This window comes from Phocoena phocoena, chromosome 9 (genome assembly GCF_963924675.1).
Source record: "Phocoena phocoena chromosome 9, mPhoPho1.1, whole genome shotgun sequence".
Lineage (NCBI taxonomy): Eukaryota > Metazoa > Chordata > Mammalia > Artiodactyla > Phocoenidae > Phocoena > Phocoena phocoena.
The window spans coordinates 16,434,787-16,453,484 of record NC_089227.1 but is presented as its reverse complement, the minus strand read 5'-3'; the positions used below and the strand labels follow the sequence as shown (position 1 = coordinate 16,453,484).

Here is an 18,698-nt window from a genome sequence, read left to right as displayed (position 1 = left end):
ATCCTAACATCTGACTGCCATCTCTGTGTTCCCTGCATGTGCTACAGTCTCATGTACAGCCGGGGATGTTTGGATAGCTTGGGCCCTGTCTGGTTTCTCCTGTGTGCCCACACAGCCTTCCAGTGGGCCCTGGTTGCTTGGAGAGCTTTTGAAGCTCTTCTGTGGTTGTCTCATTTTTTAAAATTTCTGGTTAGTCTGTTAGTGTGATGTTTGCTGCAGCCAGGACCACAGCCTCCAGCTAGGTAACCTGATAGGCTTGCTGTTTGTCTGCCACCGTGATCACCATTGCCAACTGTGTTGCTGGGCATGGAGTTTTTTGCACTTTACTCTTAAGTTAGCGTTCTCCAGCGGCAAAGCTGGTGAAACTACGCTGCTGACCATCCTGGGGCTGGGACATTTGGGGTAGCAGTCCTAAGCAGCAATGCCATAGACTCCCTGTGAAATAATGGAAAAAATGTATACTAGTCTCTGTCCCCAGTTCCTGGTACAGGGCTCCTAAAACCCTTGTGATTTTCTAAGAGCAGTAGAAGCCTCTTTTGTCCTAATGTTTGGTCTTTGATCCTTGTTCCTAACACAGAGCTCCCAAATCCTTTGAAATTTCCTGGGTGTTAGGAATAACTTTGTTCTAATGAGGAGACTTCTGGTGGGCTTGGGGGTAGCTTCAGGATGGGGGCTGGTCACCAGGAAGACCAAGCTGTGATTAGAAGCTTGGGACTTTCAGCCCTACCTGCCATTCTCTGAGAAAGGGAGAGGGGCTGGAGATTGCATTAATCATCATCAATCATGTGATGATGATCAGGCTATGTGAGGAAGCCTCCATAAGAATCCCCAAAATACAGGGTTCAGTGAGCACATCTACATGCTGGGAGGGTGATGCACCCCAACTCCACGGGGACAGAAGCTCTTGCACTCGGGGCCCTTCCAGCCCATGTCCTATGTATCTCTTCATCTGACTGTTCATCTGTACCCTTTATCATATCCTTTATTATATAATAAACTGGTAAACATGTTCCCCTGAGTTTTGTGAGCTGTTCTAGCAAATGATCAAATCCAAGGAGGGGGCCTTGGAGACCTAAAATATATAGGCACGTTGGACAGAAATTGTGGGTAACCTGGGGACCTACTACTTGTGATTGGCATCTCAAGTTGTGGGGGGGGTCTTGTGGAAATAAACCCTTGACTTGTGGGATCTGATACTAACTCCAGGTAGATAGTGTCAGAAATGAATGGAATTGTGGACATCGGCTATTGAAGAAGGATTGGTCACTGTGGGAATCAGCTCTCTCTCATGTGTGGTGTCAGAAGTGTTGTGAATGTGGTAGTAGCTGGGAGTAAAGGAAGAGCGCAGGAGTGTTTTTACAGTCCCGCTGTTCTGACTTGAGGTTTCAGTAGTTTTTCATGAATAAATGCTTTTCAATTTGTATGCCTTCAGTTGATTTCCAGAGTCATGAAATGTTTTTGTTTTACTTTTTTTGTGAAAATTGTATTTTGTTTTATCACTGCTTTTGGGGTGAGGAGTTGCCATACTCCTCACTCTGCTGTTCTGAACACCTGAATATGGTTTTCCAGTATTCAAGGTGTAGAGGAAGCCATATTATTAGAAGATTAAGGTAGACATCAAGTCAGTATTTTTATTTTATGTGAAGAGTTCTATTAGAGTTCAGTTTTACAATAATATTCTTAATGAGATTTTTTTTTCCTAACTACTTTCCAATAAATTTTTGTACCTTGATTCTGCCAATTGAAGAAGCGATATGTTTCTAGGAAGTATTAAATTATAAAAGTAATTTTTAAAAAGGATTAGATGAGGGCTTCCCTGGTGGCGCAGTGGTTGAGAGTCCGCCTGCCGATGCAGGGGACGCGGGTTCGTGCCCCGGTCTGGGAGGATCCCACGTGCCGCGGAGCGGCTGGGCCCGTGGGCCATGGCCGCTGGGCCTGCGCGTCCGGAGCCTGTCCTCCGCGACGGGAGAGGCCACAGCAGTGAGAGGCCCGCGTAACGCATTAAAAAAAAAAAAAAAAAAAAAAAAAGGATTAGATGCATTTAAAAGAAAGACTGATTTTTAGCAAGGTAACATTTATTATGTTTTTAAGAAGCCCTTTTATGTTTGAGATATGAATGTTTCAAAGAGTTTTACAATCATCTCTTTTTGGGAAAAAAAACCTTTACTTCTGATTATAAACACAGCACATTGAAAAAGAGGAAAATCTAGGAAGGCACAAATAGGAAAATTAAAATCGTCACAATCACACCTTGAAGAAAAAAACCACCATATGCACTCTGGTATCTCCTCTGCAGACTTCATGCATACTGTCTGTGGGCTCAGGTCATTTATCTGTCTTGAAACCTGTTCTTTTAAACAAACAAACAACAAAAAAAAAACGACCTAATTCAGATTTGGTGAACATCTTCCTATGTTTTTTGAAGTTTTCCTTTAAAAAATTAGAAATGGATTTTTTCTTTGCTCAGAGAAGAAAATCCTACTAAGCTGTTTATTAGGATTAATTTCTTTTGACTTTAAATAATGAATAAGCCAGACTGACTTGCTTTTACTTGTATATATATATTATAAGTGTTTGGATGTTAGTATGCATTGTCTTGTTACGGTTAGATGATATTTTTCTAAAATAGCATCAAAATTCTCATTAGACTTCCGATAATCACATAGAGAGACTTAACTGAAAGATATTCCTGTAATGCTTACATTTAGTTTTATTACTAAATCTGGAAGCTGGGAATTGACTAAACTATTTTCCTGTAACTCTGGCTATATTTAAGTCCAAATATCACATCCAAGAATCATCTTGACAAATGATACTGGTTCTGAAAGTTTATTAATAAATTAGAAGAATCTGTAGTTTTTCTCTGTTCCTGTAATCCTCTCATAGGCATGTTAGGCAGTGTTAGTCTCAAACAGTAAGCAAAATTATTTTCAAGCTTTAAGTAGCTCTGCTGTGTCTGAAGGACAAAATTCTATTTTGATAAATATATCATTCATTATCAGCTAGAACTTGTATTCATATTACTTTAATGTGATTCAAGGTCTCAGACCAATGCCAAGAGGTGATCACATTATCTGAACAATAGAGCATTTGCACAAACTCTTAGGAAACTGTTTGCTGGCCTTTTAATCAAAGAATTAGAAATCTTTTTTGATTTCTCCTTGGCTATTAATTTCTGAAAACCCACACTATGCATCAAATATAATTCTCAGAAGTTTTTCAGCAAAGCATAAATATGATTTCTATTATACCACTGTCCTCTAGTACAAACAGATCCACTTGCTGTCTGCTACTTAATAGTTCTGGAGAATATCTTTGAGGAATTGTAGTGACTAGTAGCAAGCACATACAAGGGCTTTGAAGTATTAATGGTTATCAAAATATGTTCTCAGAATTATTCTTAAGGCTCTTTTATTGTATCTCTTTGTCTTACTCTTGGTCATTTGTTAAGTTATTATACTTTTACTTAAAGAACATTTGTTTGGAATATATGATCTGGAAAGTACCCAGAAATTGGGTCCTTTGATTACATGCACTTGACCTTTCTTGGATCTTCACATTGTTAATTTTCTTAAATCCTTACTGATGGAAGGAATGTCAGTAGCTACAGGGGGACCATTGTTCCACGTGAGAGGGAGTGAGGGCACATATGGTGTTTCCTCCATTCTCTGAATCCCACACGCTACTCATAGCCTGTGAACAGTGGTATTCTGTAGAGTATTTGAGCCTATCCTATTCTGGATTCCTCCTCACAGAAACACTTCATGTTGATTGACATGCTTCTTTTTATAAACCTGTTGAATTCTTTGTCCTCTTAATTGTGCCATACTCCTTATAAACGAGTTAATTATTAAAAGAGGTGATGGGGCTTCCCTGGTGGCGCAGTGGTTGAGAGTCCACCTGCTGATGCAGAGGACACGGGTTCGTGCCCCGGTCTGGGAGGATCCCACATGCCGTGGAGCGGCTGGGCCCGTGAGCCATGGCCGCTGACCCTGCGCATCCGGAGCCTGTGCTCCGCAGCGGGAGAGGCCGCAGCAGTGAGAGGCCCGCGTACCGCAAAAAAAAAAAAAGAAAAAAGAAAAAAAAAGAGGTGATGGATATTTTATAGACTGAATGTATACGGGTTGAACATGTGGTGGAAAGAAAATGGATTGGGGATAGATTCAATGATTGAGTCCACGTACTTCATAACTAAAGTTTTTCATTGATTTGGGACCCAAGTCTAGAATAAAAATTTACTTGCCATGTGTATATGGGTTGTGACATAGTTAGTTCTTTGATTTTCCTTGGGAGGCATTTTTGAAGAAAAATTTACACTTAAAAAAAATACAGTTTATATACAATATTATGTTAGTGTTCAGGTTTACTACATAATGATTTGATGTTTATATACATTATGAAATGATCACCAGGATAAGTCTAGTAATACCTGTCTGCATACAGAGTTCTTGCAATACTATTGACCATATTCCTTATGCTGTGTATTACATCCCTGTGACTTATTATATAACTGGAGGTTTGTACCTCTTAATTCCCTTCACTTACTTCATCCACCCTAACACCTCCCTTCTGGCAACCACTTGTTTTGTTCTCTGTGTCTATTAGTCTGTTTTTGTTTTGGCTTGGTTTGGTTGTTTTGCTTCTTAGATTCTGCATGTAAGTCAAATCATGCAGTATTTGTCTTTATCTGTACGGCTTATCTCACTTAGCATAATACTGTCTAGATCCTTCCATGTTGTCACAAATGGCAAGATTCCATTTTTTTATGGCTGTGTAATACTTCACTGTGTAGATATAAATGTATGTATATAGATATATATTTATTTATATACCATATCTTCTTTATCCAGTTGTCTATCGATGCACATTTAGGTTGCTTCCTACATGTTTTTTAAAAAACAGATTAAAGAATGTTTTGGTTTCTGTAGCTTTAATAATAGGAAAATAGCAAGTGATGGGCAAATTCTCATTTGTTTGAAGCTCTCTGTTGCTGCTCATTTATGTATCTTAGTGACACTGATCCAGTAGTGTCCTGAACATGGTGGTTTACTTGTGAGGTATGAATGGTTCTTGATAAATATAACTAAATCACTTTGCTGTACACCTGAAACTAACACACCATTGTAAATCAACTGTATTCCAATATAAAATTTAAAAAATTTTTTATAGAGAACCAGAAGATGGTTTTGAGGGGCTGATTCTTAAAGCCCCATTGATAACCTTGGGGAGAGGTAAAACCAACTAGATTAAGTGGAAGCTGTATTTCTTTCATTTCACCAAGACAGGATTATACAGTTAAGTAGCTTTGCTAAAATCTTTAAAATTTTTCTGACACGAACATAACTGATTTGGGAATTAAATATTCGCTTAAGTACTATTTAATGAAGCCTGCTAACATTCCTGCAAGATAAGTTCAGGATGTGTTTATATTGCTCTTTTTGTATTATAGCTGAAATATAGGCAGTAACATAGTAGATTGTAATGAGTTTTTTAAAATTTATTTATTTTATTTTTGGCTGCATTGGGTCTTCATTGCTGCGCGTGGGCTTCCTTTAGTTGCAGCGAGTGGGGGCTACTCTTCATTGGGGTACTCAGGCTTCTCATTGAGGTAGCTTCTCTTGTTGCAGAGCATGGGCTCTAGGCACATGGGCTTCAGTAGTTGTGGCTCGCGGGCTCTAGAGCGTAGACTCAGTAGTTGTGGCGCACAGGCTCTAGAGCACAGGCTCAGTAGTTGTGGCGCACTGGCTTAGTTGCTCCGTGGCATGTGGGATCTTCCCAGACCAGGGATTGAACCCGTGTCCCCTGTGTTGGCAGGCGGGTTCTTAACCACTGCGCCACCAAGGAAGCCCCTATAATGACTTTTAATGTTTTGATGCAGGAGATAGTAAAATGTTAAGTTAATATATTGAATAACTGAATAGTAAATTAATATTTGAATGGAAGTTTTAAGGAAATGGTAATGATTCTGCTCAGAGTTTATGAGGCTTACTCTGTAGATTTATTTATTTATTTATGGCTGAGTTGGGTCTTTGTTGCTGTGCACAGGCTTTCTCTAGTTGCAGCGAGCGGGTGCTACTCTTCGTTGCGGTGCGCGGGCTTCTTGTTGCGGTGGCCTCTCTTGTTGCGGAGCACGGGCTCTAGGCGCTCAGGCTCCAGTAGTTGTGGCTCGCAGGCTCTAGAGCGCAGGCTCAGTAGTTGTGGCTCGCAGGCTCTAGAGTGCAGGCTCAGTAGTTGTGGGTCATGGGCTCTAGAGCACAGGCTCAGTAGTTGTGGCACACGGGTTTAGTTGCTCTGCGGCATGTGGGATCTTCCCGAACCAGGACTTGAACCCATGTCCCCTGCATTGGCAAGCAGGTTCTTAACCACTGCGCCACGCTTACCCTGTAGATTTTTAAGTTAAGTTTTTTTTCACTGTTTGTAAGTAAACTGTAAGGTTGATTTCAGTACACTCTCTCTCCCTCCCCTTCTAAGCCCCTAATAGAGAGAGAAGGAGGGAGAGGAATCCTTGGGTTTAGGGCCATCAGACGGTGTTCTCTCCTCTGGGCACATGGTAAGATCACACTTCCATGTCTCCGTGACATTAGGAAAGATCATGTCACTTGTCCTATGAAATGTGATGTACATTCCTTATTAGCAGAGGTGACATGCATCACTTCCACGCTGAAGCTTTGGGAGCAGAGGGGAGGAAAAATTCTCCAGTACCCTCTTGGGGTCTCTGGCTGGGCTTAAGAATTAAACTGACAAGATTAAGAGAAGAAAAGCATACACATTTTATTGAAGTTTTACATATACACGGGAGCTTCACGAGAAAATGAAGACCCAAAGAAGTGACCAGAGCAAGAGGCTTTTACACCTTTTAGACAAAAAAACTGTAAATTTGTGAATAATTGACAAGACAAAGGACTTGGGCTGTGGGTAATTAAATGGTGAAGGAGTAACAAGGTTTGTTTATACAGCGTTCTCTGCCCTGGTGATAAGAATGTCTCCCTTCCTCCTGGTACAGGGAGAAGGTATCTTTCACATGGGAGGTTTATCTCCTACTTCCAGGGAAGAAAGGCAGGGGAAGGGGTTGAAGGTCAGAGTGACCTCCCTGCTTCTGACATTTTCTCAAACTCCCTCAGCCTAAGATAGTATGCCAGTGTGCCATGTTTTGGGGTGCCATGTTTTGGGGTGCTGTGTCTTGAGCCCCATCAGGGGCCAGTGAGTAATTTGCCACTGTCTTGGGGACTGGTGACATTCTAAATGGTGGCAGCTCTGTCAGCCTGCATCCCTCTGTAAAGAACACATGGGGCAGAGTACCCACTGTCCTGAGATGGACATAGAGTGTAGGCAAGATGTAAACTTCTGTTGTTTTCACGACGATTTGGGGATGCTTGTTACTGTAGCATAAGCCAGTCTACCCTGACAGATGCAGTTTCCATAGGTCTAAGGGGCAATGAAGAGATATTAAAATAACTATTCATTTCTTCAGCCATTTTTGTTAACATTTACTATGTCCCATTCACTCTTCCAAGTGCTAGAAATACAGCAGTGAACAAAACGAACTCCTCTTTTCTCAGGAAACTTCTTCCCATTCTTCATTAACTATTTAGGGAATCTGTTTTTCTACAAAGCCTTGTTCTCTGAGCAGCAGGTCACCCCTTTCCCTTCTGTACTCCTACATACTTTGTGCACACCTCCATCGCGGCACTAATGTTACTGTGGTTATTCTATTTCTATTTTCTTGTTTTCTAGTCTGTGATCGCCTAGAGAACAAATGGTTTATACATGGTACATAGTTCTATATAATATTTGTCAACAAGTACCTACTGTATAGCACAGGGAACTCAATATCTTATAATAACTATAACTTATAATAACTTATAATAACTTAATGGAAAAGAATCTAAAGAAAGATACATGTATATAATAATAAAGATACATGTATTATAATAACTTATAATAACTATAATGGAAAAGAATCTAATAAAAGATACATGTATGTATAACTGAATCACTTTGCTGTATACCTGAAACTAACACAATGTTATAAATCAAACTATATTTCAATAAAAATTAAAAAAATAAAGTGATATAAAATACATAGATGTAACAACTTACGTAGTATAATACAGAGTGATAATATAGGTATTTTGCATCATTCTTTTTTGCATCACCCCCCACATTTCAAAAACTATTTTTCTGAATGAATAAATCAGATTTCCTGTGGGTCCTTTCGCTTAAATGTGATTTGGGATCTAAATGTGAACTTCTGTATTTTGACATATTGTCCAAATGCTTTTGCTTTGTGAATTACACTCTAAGGTGATCACTGATATGTCACAGCAGATAGGTACCAAGTTACCTGGGCAAAAATGTGAGTGAAGCGGGGAGGGGGAAAGTCTATGCTTTGTCATTGTGCCTCTTCCCTTTACTTACTTATAACTAGTAGACCTGTATACCTGTGTTGTGCAATCTTATTTGTATCATTGCGTCTACCCCAAGTCTTCTTAGACTTTTTCTCCCTAACTGCCACACCCCCCATGAGACTTTAATACAATAGATATACTATATTTCTGGTTAAGAATTGCATGTATATCTATGTTTTACATTGAAAAAAAGGGTTGTTTTTTTTGCCCCTTCCTCCAGCTAATCTTCTTGTTGGAAAATGCATGCCTTAAACTAGTATTTGTAAAAGGTACATTTATTTCCCTTTGTAGGAGGACATTTCCACTTCAGTAAGCTAAGTTTAACCATATTGAATCAGAACTCTGTTGTCTAATACACCTGTGCTTTTATAATAGCTTTATTTTAATCTGATTATCATTTAAATAAGTGTGCTGGAATCTTAGTGTATTGAGAACATTGGGAAAGTAAATTTCATATATTTTGTAGAAGTCCATTTTCCCCTAGGTTTTAGGCCTCTAAACCATGCAGTCTTTCTGTACAGGCCACATTTGCTTTTGATTCCTTCAGCAAATATTTATTGAGGGTATACTGTGTGCAAGGCTCCGTGCCCAGTGATTCATGGGGCTCGGTCTGCTTCCTTTATCCTTTGTTAGCTTTGTCAGAGCGCACAGGGTTATGTAAACTTGTCCAGGTCACAGTTGTTTTGACTGTACTGATTTTTATACATTCCTGACAAAGTATAGTGGGCACTTGGTGAAAAACCCTGGGAGTTGGTGTAATCCCTTGTGCGGTATAATAAGAGGGCTAACTTGGTCTTTGTCCCACCGCCTGGCACAGAGCTTCCAAAACCCTGGGGATCTCCTGAGTTTCTTTGGTGTGCTAACCAGTGATTCTTGGCTCAGGGGCTCCTGGATAACTTCAGAATGGGGGCTGGTCCCAGAAAGACCAAACTTTGATTGGAAGCTTGGAGCTTTCAGCCCAACCTCGGAGAAGGGGAGAGAGAGTGGAGATGGGTTTAATCACCAAAGGCCAATGATTTAACACTTGGTGCCCATGTAATAAAACCTCCATAGAAACCTCTAAATGACAGGGTGCAGAGAGCTTGCACAATGGGGAGCACATCAAAGAGCTGGGAGAGTGGCACACCCAGAAAGGGCATTGACCCCCTCCCACTATATCTTGCTCTGAGCATCTCATCCATTTGGCTGTACTTGAGGTGTATCCTTTATAATAAACCAGTAAGAGTAAGGAAAGCACTTCCTGAGTTCTGTGAGTCATTCTAGTGAATTATCAAACCTGAGGAGGGTGTCGTGGGACCCCCCAGTTTACAGCTGGTCGGTCAGAAGTATGGGTAGCTTGGGAATTGTGATTGGTGTCTGAAGTGGGGGCACTCTTGTGGGACTGAGCCCTTTAACGTGTGGGATCTGATGCTAACTGCGGGTAGGTAGTGTCAGAATTGAATTGAATTGTTGGACATTCGGTTGGTGTCAGAGAGTTGGAGAAATGGTGTTGGAAAAGACAACATGTGTTTGGCACCAGGAGGAAAAAAACCCTTGTCCCTTGTCTACAGTTGTCTGGCTGCACCAGTGCACATTACACTGTCTGCAATGTGGGAAACTACTTAAATTCTTGGAGCATTCTAGATGACTAATGTATTATCGAAATACACATATGCACAACATGACAGGAAAAACTCAATGTAGGGTTCACATAAAGAAAAAGACTCTGCTCTTCATTACTGTGTAATTGCCAAACAAAGAATAGAATATATAGCTTCAGCTCAATTTCAGATTGCCCAGGAGGGAGGGGGCACAATTCAGAAAAACATTCGAGGCAGCTCAGGTTATCTGGAGGCTTTGGTTTGAGGGTCCATCTAGACATAGTCTTTCATCCATTCATTCCTTGTATAGATATTTACTGAACTCCTAATCTCTGTGCTTGGCCCCTTGGTGAGCAAGATAAAAGGTCCTCATTTTCACTCAGCCTCTCTGTCCCCATTTTTTTGGACAAATGGTGTAGGATATTTTAACAAAAAAGAACAACTTTTTATTCATTCATTCATTCATTCTACGTGTGTTTGTTTGAGAGTGTATAATACAGGTAGACTATTGGGAGATGTTTAAAAGAGACATTGTGTTTGCCTTCAAGGACTGTCAAACTTGTTTGTTCATCAGTCAGTCATTCATTCAAAAAAATGCATTGAGCCAGGCACTGTGCCAGGTCAGTGCCAGGGAAATATAGAAATGAACAAAGCACACAGTCAGTCCCTGAAGGGCTGCAGTTCCAGCCTGAAGGGGCAACAGGTGGTAATGTCTTCGGTAGAGTGAAGTGTGGTAGGTGATGGTAATGAGCTGTGCCCACACTCTAGGGACAGTGCAAAGGGAGCACAGCAGTGGGGTATCCTGAGTTAGCCCTGTGTAGGTGAGAGGTCAACAGGTGACTCTTAATCTGACTTTTTAGTTGGGGCTGGAGAGAAGGGATGGCTTGGAGAGGAGGAGACTGTGTCAGTGAAGATAAGGAGGTGTGAGCCACCATGGCTGTGCACAAAACTGCAGGTGCTGTATTTTGATTTGGGTGCAGGAGGTGGCAGTAGGTGAATTTTAATATAGTGAAACAATTTCACATCAGTGCCAAGAACTAAACCTTGTAATATTGGCACGATAAATGGTTCAATGAAATGGATAGCCCAGAAATAAACAAACATGCGATAAGGTAGGTATCACAGATCAGAAGGGTGTTAGGTAATAAATAATACGGGGGCAATTGATAAGTTATTTAGAAAGAAAATAGATTCTTACTAGTGATGATTTTTAGTCAGCATTTAGGGGCTTGAAACTTAGAAATTAGAGGATTAAGATTTCATTCTGTGAATTAAAACTTAAGATCAACACTAATGGGTCAAGGCTCTATATAACAGGTTACCTCGAAGAACATAGTGTCTTATCGACGCTGTCACCTCACTGAACATATAGATCCTATGACAGTGGTTGACTTCACGGACCCCACCCTCACAAGGGCCTCTAATTTGGTTTAGTGTTCTGCTCTTGCCCTCTTAAAAATCTTAACTTTTGAAAACGGGCGTACATTTTCATTTTGCACTGAGCCCTGCACATTATGTGTCAGTCCTGCCAGTGAGGTTGGTCAAACATGGAAACAGAAAGTTACGGAGTCAGGCTTTAGAGGTAGATGCTGTCCTGCTTTTAGGAAAGTTGCAGCAACACAGTTCAAGAGTCTGGGCCACAGGAGCAGGACCATGTGTACTGTGTATGGATGCCTTGGGCTGTCCCAGACTGACGCATTCAATAGTCAATTTATTTGACAGACTCTCTCTTCCTCCCATCTCCTTCTCACCAAGGAACCTTTTAATTGTGATTTGGCTTCTCCTGTGGTCTTCCTGCAGGGACAGAGCTGGCTGGTCACGCTGACTCCATACTGATTCGGGAAGTTAGTTACTAAGCTGGCATTCTGGTGATATGCGTCAGTGAGGTTCTTTAATGGGAGCCTGTCCCGGGAAGACGGTCCCCTTCTGTTAGGTTTCTGAGGCGGAACGCTGATGTCCAGGCATTGAGCTGGTGAATTCACCAAAGCCGTCGTGCACAGAACAGTGGTTAAGGACAAGGCCTTTGCATAAAAAGGAATGAGGTTCTGACACCTGCTACAACATGGATGAACCTGGAAGCCATCATGCTAAATGAAATAAGCCAGCCACAAAGGACAAATATTATATGATTCTACTTACGTGAGGTACCTAGAATAGTCAAATTCATAGAGTCTGAAAGAAGATTAGAGGTTACCAGGGGCGGGGGACAGGAGGAATGGGGAGTTGCTGCCTTATGGTTTCAGAGATTTTGCTTAGGGTAATGAAAAAGTTTTGGATATAAATAGTGGTGGTGGTTATACAACATTGTGCATGTACTTAATGCCACTGAACTGTATACTTAAAAATGGCAAATTTTGTGTTATATATATTCTGCCACAGTTTTTAAAAGTTAATAATGTAGTATACCAAAAAGCATTGAATGCACGCTTTTCATGGGTGAATTGTATGGCATGTGAATTATATCTCAATAAAGCCATTTTCTAAAACATTAAAAAAAAAGAAAAGAACAAGGCCTTTGGAGTCAGCGAGACAGCCCTAGGGTCAAGTCCTGTGGTGCTACAAGATGATGTACGATGTTGTGTGATGTTGGCCAGGATACGTAACTGTGCCCCGTTCTTTCATCTGCCAGGTGGTGATATGACACCTATCTTAGGGTTGTTGCGAGATTGAAGGGGAAAATGTACACCAGGTCAGGGTTTCTCAGCTTCAGCACTGTTGACATTTTGGACCAGGTCATTCTTTCTTGGGGAGAGGCGGGGAGGGAGCTGTACTGTGCAGGGCGGGGTGTCTAGCAGCATCCCTAGCCTCCCCCAGCAGCTTCCTCTTAACCTCCCACAACTGTGACAACCAAAATGTCTCCAGACATTGCCTAAATGTCATGCTGGGGGGCAGAATACGCCCTGGTTAAGAAGCGCTCACTGGCTTAGGTGTATAGAGCAATACCTGGAGAAAGGAGAGCTACCGGCAGGTTTTGTAATAGTAATGACAGTCGTTGAGCTAAAGATGACAATACTCCTGAGACCATCCTGAGGCCCCTGGAAAGACATTTGTCAGCCTTTCACCTGTCCTCTGCTCTTATTTCTACATCCATGCCAGAATCAAGTCCACATGGATTAAAGGGTAAATGTGAAAAGGTCTACCTTTACAAACTGAAAGAAGAGAAGTTACAGATCTGTAGATTTGCAAATAAAGAAGATTTACAAATACCAAACTCAAAAGCAGTGGTACTTTTGTGATGTTTAAAATTTTAAACATCATATTGGGGTTTAAATCATATTGGGGAATTTTCTTCCCTGATGTCATTACATTAAAAACAAACAGCATGCATAATTGATCAAAAAAACAAAGACAAAAAAACCTTGGTAATTATAGTTAAAAAGCAAACTGGAGGGAATTCCCTGGTCGTCCCCTGGTTAGGACTCCGTGCTTTCACTGCCATGGCCCTGGATCAATCCTTGGTCAGGTGCCTAAGATCTTGAAAGGCACATGGTGTGACCAAAAAAAAAAAAAAAAAAAAGCAAACTGGATAAAATGATTATAAGAAATATGACAAAGTGGTATTGAGAAACTGGTGTAAGTCAGAAAGAAAACCAAATACAAAAATAAATGCCTCAGACATAGGGACAAAAGAGGAAATACAGTCAACTTACAATCATTTGAACATTGTTCAAATTCAGTAATACTTAAAAATTTAGATCTTTTTTTCATTTAAATTGGCAGAGAGTTTGAGCATTAATATGTAAGTCTGCGGTACCATTTAGAGGAGTCTCCTTACACATTGCTTGTAGGACACTGGATGGGTATAATCCCATTGGGAGGAAACATGGTGATAAATATGCCTTAAAAGTTGTCATACCTTTTAGCCCCCAAAATAACATTTGGGAATAATTCCACAGCATAATCTGAAATGTAGACAAATGTTTATGCATGAAGATGTTTATTGCAAGGTTGTTTGTTAACAGAAGCCAGCTTCGTGTCTAGCATTAGGGGTGTGGAAACTATAGCTTATGGTAACTAGTTAGCAATCCTTAAAACAATATTTACAAAATGTTTCTAATGACATACAGAATTCTTAAGTGTTAAATGAAACAGCAGGTTTTAAAATTGTGGATGCGGTATGAACTCAGCTCAGAATAAAGACTGGAAAGGAATATGCAAAATATTAATAGCATTTGTTCCTGGAAGATTGAGTTATGATAATTTATGAAAGTTACTCATAACTGCTTGATTAAATTGATCATTTCAAAGCAGACTTAGACTGTGTGTGTTCTTTCAGGTAATTTTTTGATCTTATGCATTTCTGTAACTTGGAAATGAAGGTGAAAGAGGTTAGCTATGTTTCTCTGAATAAGAGAAAGGAAGCAGTTATCAGCGTCTTAAAGTGCAGCTTTATATTTTAGTAAATTCCTTATAAATTGCAATAGCAAACTGGCTTTGGGGGGTAGACTGCTTGCCCTGGATGAGGTGAATTAATGGTTTTTTACACCACAGCCCTCTTTTTGTTCACTAATTTTTCAAGATATATTTATTGTAGCATGTTTCTTGGTGAAGGAATCTTTAAAATGTCCATTTTTATTTTTATAGTATGTGCAGAAGCTTATAATCCTGATGAAGAAGAAGATGATGCTGAGTCCAGGGTATGTAATTTACTGAATGCGTTAATTTTAAATTATACTCCCGTATTGGATAAAGAAAATAATAATAGAAAAGATGTTAAAAGGCATATAGGTTAACAGGGGGCATAATGGAATTATTTTGACGGTTTCTTTTCCTAGTCTTATCTCCTGATAGTTTACGTCTTCTTCATGTTCTGTATAATTACTTCAATCCAAAGCATCTCTCTCTTTGGATAAGAGGAAAGATGAACATAAAAACTCACTGAAGTTGTGGTTTTATTTCTCTTGCAAAAATATAGTCTGTGATGAAAAATGTTTTTAGCTATCTTTCCCAAAGTGATAATGTTATTTTTCTTAGACAAGTAAGTATTTCTAGGAAAGAAAAGCGCTGGGAAAAGCCTTCTGCTCCTACTGTTTTATCACAACAGGAGCTTACTCTGAAACAGCAACAAAAAATCACAGTAAAATTACATCTAAAATGTCAGTACAGCAGTTACTGTGTTTTAAAATCTGTGAGTCTGATAGTTTGCTCAGAAGCTGATTTCTTGGAGGTCTTAAAATTTTCACAAGACTTTGTCCAGTTTGGTTTGAACCAGTTTTTAAGCTGTGTCCTTTAGCTCCATTCTCCTATTATTTATTTAGTAGAAAGTAAACTCAATAGGAGATTACTGAGCCTGGAAATGGAAAGTAATCATGTACTTTTTTTTTTTTTTTTTTGAGTACATACTTTGCAAAAGTTTGTTTTCTTCTATTTGGCCTTAAATAAAAACAAAAATCTGTTTCTGTAGCTCTGAAAAATACTAAAGTAAGATTGAGTTTTAATATAGAAAAGCAGATACTGGATCCCTAAGTCATTACATCATTAAGCTCCCTGAAATATAAATAAAATCCAGTGGTAGAAAGATCAGGAGCTTTAAATGACACATAAGATTTTGGAGAAAATCCCATTTCACTCCTGTCCCCATGGGGATTCGCAGCACCAGACTTGCAGTGTTCATTTCTCAGTACCATAACTTACATATTTTGATCAGGTCCATAAATTCCAGTCTGAAAATTATGTTGCCTTAGGATCAAGGTATCTTCTCTAATGTGTAATGTGCTGTTACCCCTCCATGTAGTCTGAAAAACCCTCCCCTCTCCTACACTTTATTTATGTATCTCGCAGAAACACTAGTGGGTGACTTCGAAGACAGTGTTCTTTGTGTATAAATGTATATGATAAAACTTGATAATTGAGATGTTTGATGAGCTAGTTTAGCTTAGTAAAAATCTAAATTGGAAAGAACATTTAAAAATACAGTTTGAAAACAATATACAGTATCTCATAAACTCGAAAACTGTTAGCTACCATTTGGTCCACATGATTGATAAGGTGGTTTGGCTGGATCACTCCAACTGATTTCTGACAGTCTTGTTGGGGAGGCTATACCAGTTAAAATTCATTTGGCTGTGGGAAAAAAACAATCACATTGAGATTAAATACAAAAGAAAACATTGGGGAATTATTGGACATATGCTTGGATATCTTGTAGAATTCCTGAAAGTGTTAAAGAAAACCCTAGGCTGTGGCTAGGAGGCAGGAGCCAGCCCCCTCTGGGATCCTTTCACAGCATTCGTGCAGCACCTAAGAGTATCGACATTAAAAGGGACTCAGCTGCCCGTCACTCTTATTGTGTCTCTCTCAGTTCAAAATCCCAGCTTCCCCGTGGAGAGTTTCTCACAGACTTGACTTTGGCTGGGGGACCCCACTTATAAATGAGGGCATCCTGCAAGCCCACTCTTGGGCATATACCCAGAGAAAACTCTTAATTCAAAAAGACACATGCACCCTTATGTTCATAGCAGCACTATTTACGACAGCCAAGACATGGAAGCCACCTAAATGTCCACTGACAAAGGAATGGATAAAGAAGATGTGGTACATATATACAAGGGAATATTACTCAGCCATAAAAAAGAATGAAATAATGGCATTTGCAGCAACATGGATGGACCTAGAGATTATTCTATTAAGTGAAGTAAGTCAGAGAGAGACAAGTATCATATGATATCACTTATATGTGGAATCTAAAATGATGTAAATGAACTTATTTACAAAACAGAAATAGACTCACAGACATAGAAGCAAACTTAGGGTTACCAAATGGGAAGAACGGGGTGGGGTGGAGATAAATTAGGAGTTTGGGATTAACATATACACAGTACTATCTATATATAAAATAGATAACCAACAAGAACCTACTGTAGCACAGGGAACTATATTCAATATCCTGTAATAACCTATAATGTAAAAGAATCTGAAAAAATATATATTGTATATATACATATATATAACTGAATCGCTTTGCTGTATACCGGAAACTAACATAACATTGTAAATTAACCATACTTAAAATTTTTTTTAATGCTTAAACTTTTTAAAAATGTTTAAAAAAATAAATGAGGGCAGTTCCTAGAGAAGGAGGCATCTTTGTGGGTTGGGCATTCACCCTGAGTTGTCCCTGTAACACCCTTCAATGTTACTTTAATTTTTTAAATTAATTTATTAATGATATATTAATCATTATAATGAAGTGTCTTGGGCTCTCCATTAGGTTGACTCTTCTCTACTAAAAACCAATTTTTTTTACATACTAAAATAAAATATTAAACATTTTAATAAATATTTTAATAAATATTAAATATTAAAATATTTTAATATTTTTTGTCTTAGATACTATAAGGCACTTGTACCATAGCCCTTGGAAATGATTATTACAGGTTTCAAAATTTAATTGGCTCTAAACTGATACTGGAAAATGTCTGTAAGGAAAACATGAAGTGTATTTTGATAAACTAACATTTCATTTGGACATTTTGTCTTATTTTAGAGACCCTATTTATATTATCAAATCCCAAAATCTCAGAGTAGTATAAATAGATACTTATTCTTTGATATGTATTCAAAGAAAATTCAAACACTTAAGACTGATTTTTGGAAAACAACAAATTAGATTTTGGTTGGAATACCTTTAACAAATGAAAATATAAGGGTTATATACATCTAGCATGTAGAAACTGGCAGAGAAGAGCTGGTAAATTTAAGAGTGGAGCATTTCTTTCTTCTGTTATTCCCTGAAGTGTTTTGGGAGTGCCTTCTGCATATCTGGCCGGGTGCTGGGTATACAGTGGTGAGCACGATGGAGTTCTTGCCATCTTGGAGCTTAGGGTCTTAATAGCAGAAGCCGACCACAAGCTAGTAGATTAACAGTCACAAAATATGAAGTGCTAAAAAGACAGTGTAACAGGGTGTAGGAATTAAAACCAAACCAAACCCCCCAGATCAACAGCGTCCCTAATGAAATGGAATAGTTGGAGAAGGGCTCCTTGAAGTGAGACCAGAGGATGTATGTGGAGAGTGTCTTGCCAAAAGCCCAGGAGTGCACTTTGGGTTGACCCAAGCCCATCAGAGTGGGAGGAGTCGGAGGCTCTGAATAAAGGCAGCTGTGGCTGAGGCTGAGTGGCTGAGGTGAGGGTGGAGAAGGAGTGGGGATTAATTCTCTGTGAATGTGATGGACTCCATTGAGGTTTTAATCTGGAGAATGCGGTGTTCTGATTTAAAGTTTTAAAAGATTATTTTCACCTCTGTGTGGAGAATAGATTGGACAGGTATGAGAATAGATTGGACAGGTATGAAAATATCTTGTACAGACTTGCCTTGCTTAACAAAATAGATGCACGGTGTTTCCTTTAAAGAAAACATGTAAGTCAGTGTTACTTATTGTTTTTCTAATTTTTTTTTAATTGAAAGGCAACAGAGGTTATGGCAGGAGTTGACAGACTTTTCCTGTAAAGCTTTTTTTGGGGGGAATTTTACTATTTTCAGAGAATAAATAGTTTAGGCTCTGGGGGCCGTGCTGTTTCTGTCACAACTGTTCAGCTCTGCTGTTATAGCAGGAAAACAGACATAGACAACACATAAATGAACGGCTGTGGCTGTGACCCATGAAAACTTTATTTCTGGACATTTGAATTTGAATTTCATATAATTTTCATGTGTCAGGAAACATTCTTTTGATTTTTTTCCCCCAATCATTAAAAAATGTAAAATCATT

The 18,698-nt window shown here is 39.2% G+C and overlaps 1 protein-coding gene across 1 annotated transcript in view; it reads left to right on the top strand.

Annotated features, from left to right (window-relative positions):
• The window catches only part of PRKAR2B (protein kinase cAMP-dependent type II regulatory subunit beta), a 109,497-nt gene that overhangs the window by 54,771 nt on the left and 36,028 nt on the right, over positions 1 to 18,698 (top strand). The window contains exon 3 of the mRNA XM_065883689.1: positions 14,573 to 14,625. Within this exon, the coding sequence (XP_065739761.1) occupies positions 14,573 to 14,625 (53 nt within the window). The remainder of the gene's footprint in view (positions 1 to 14,572; positions 14,626 to 18,698) is intronic.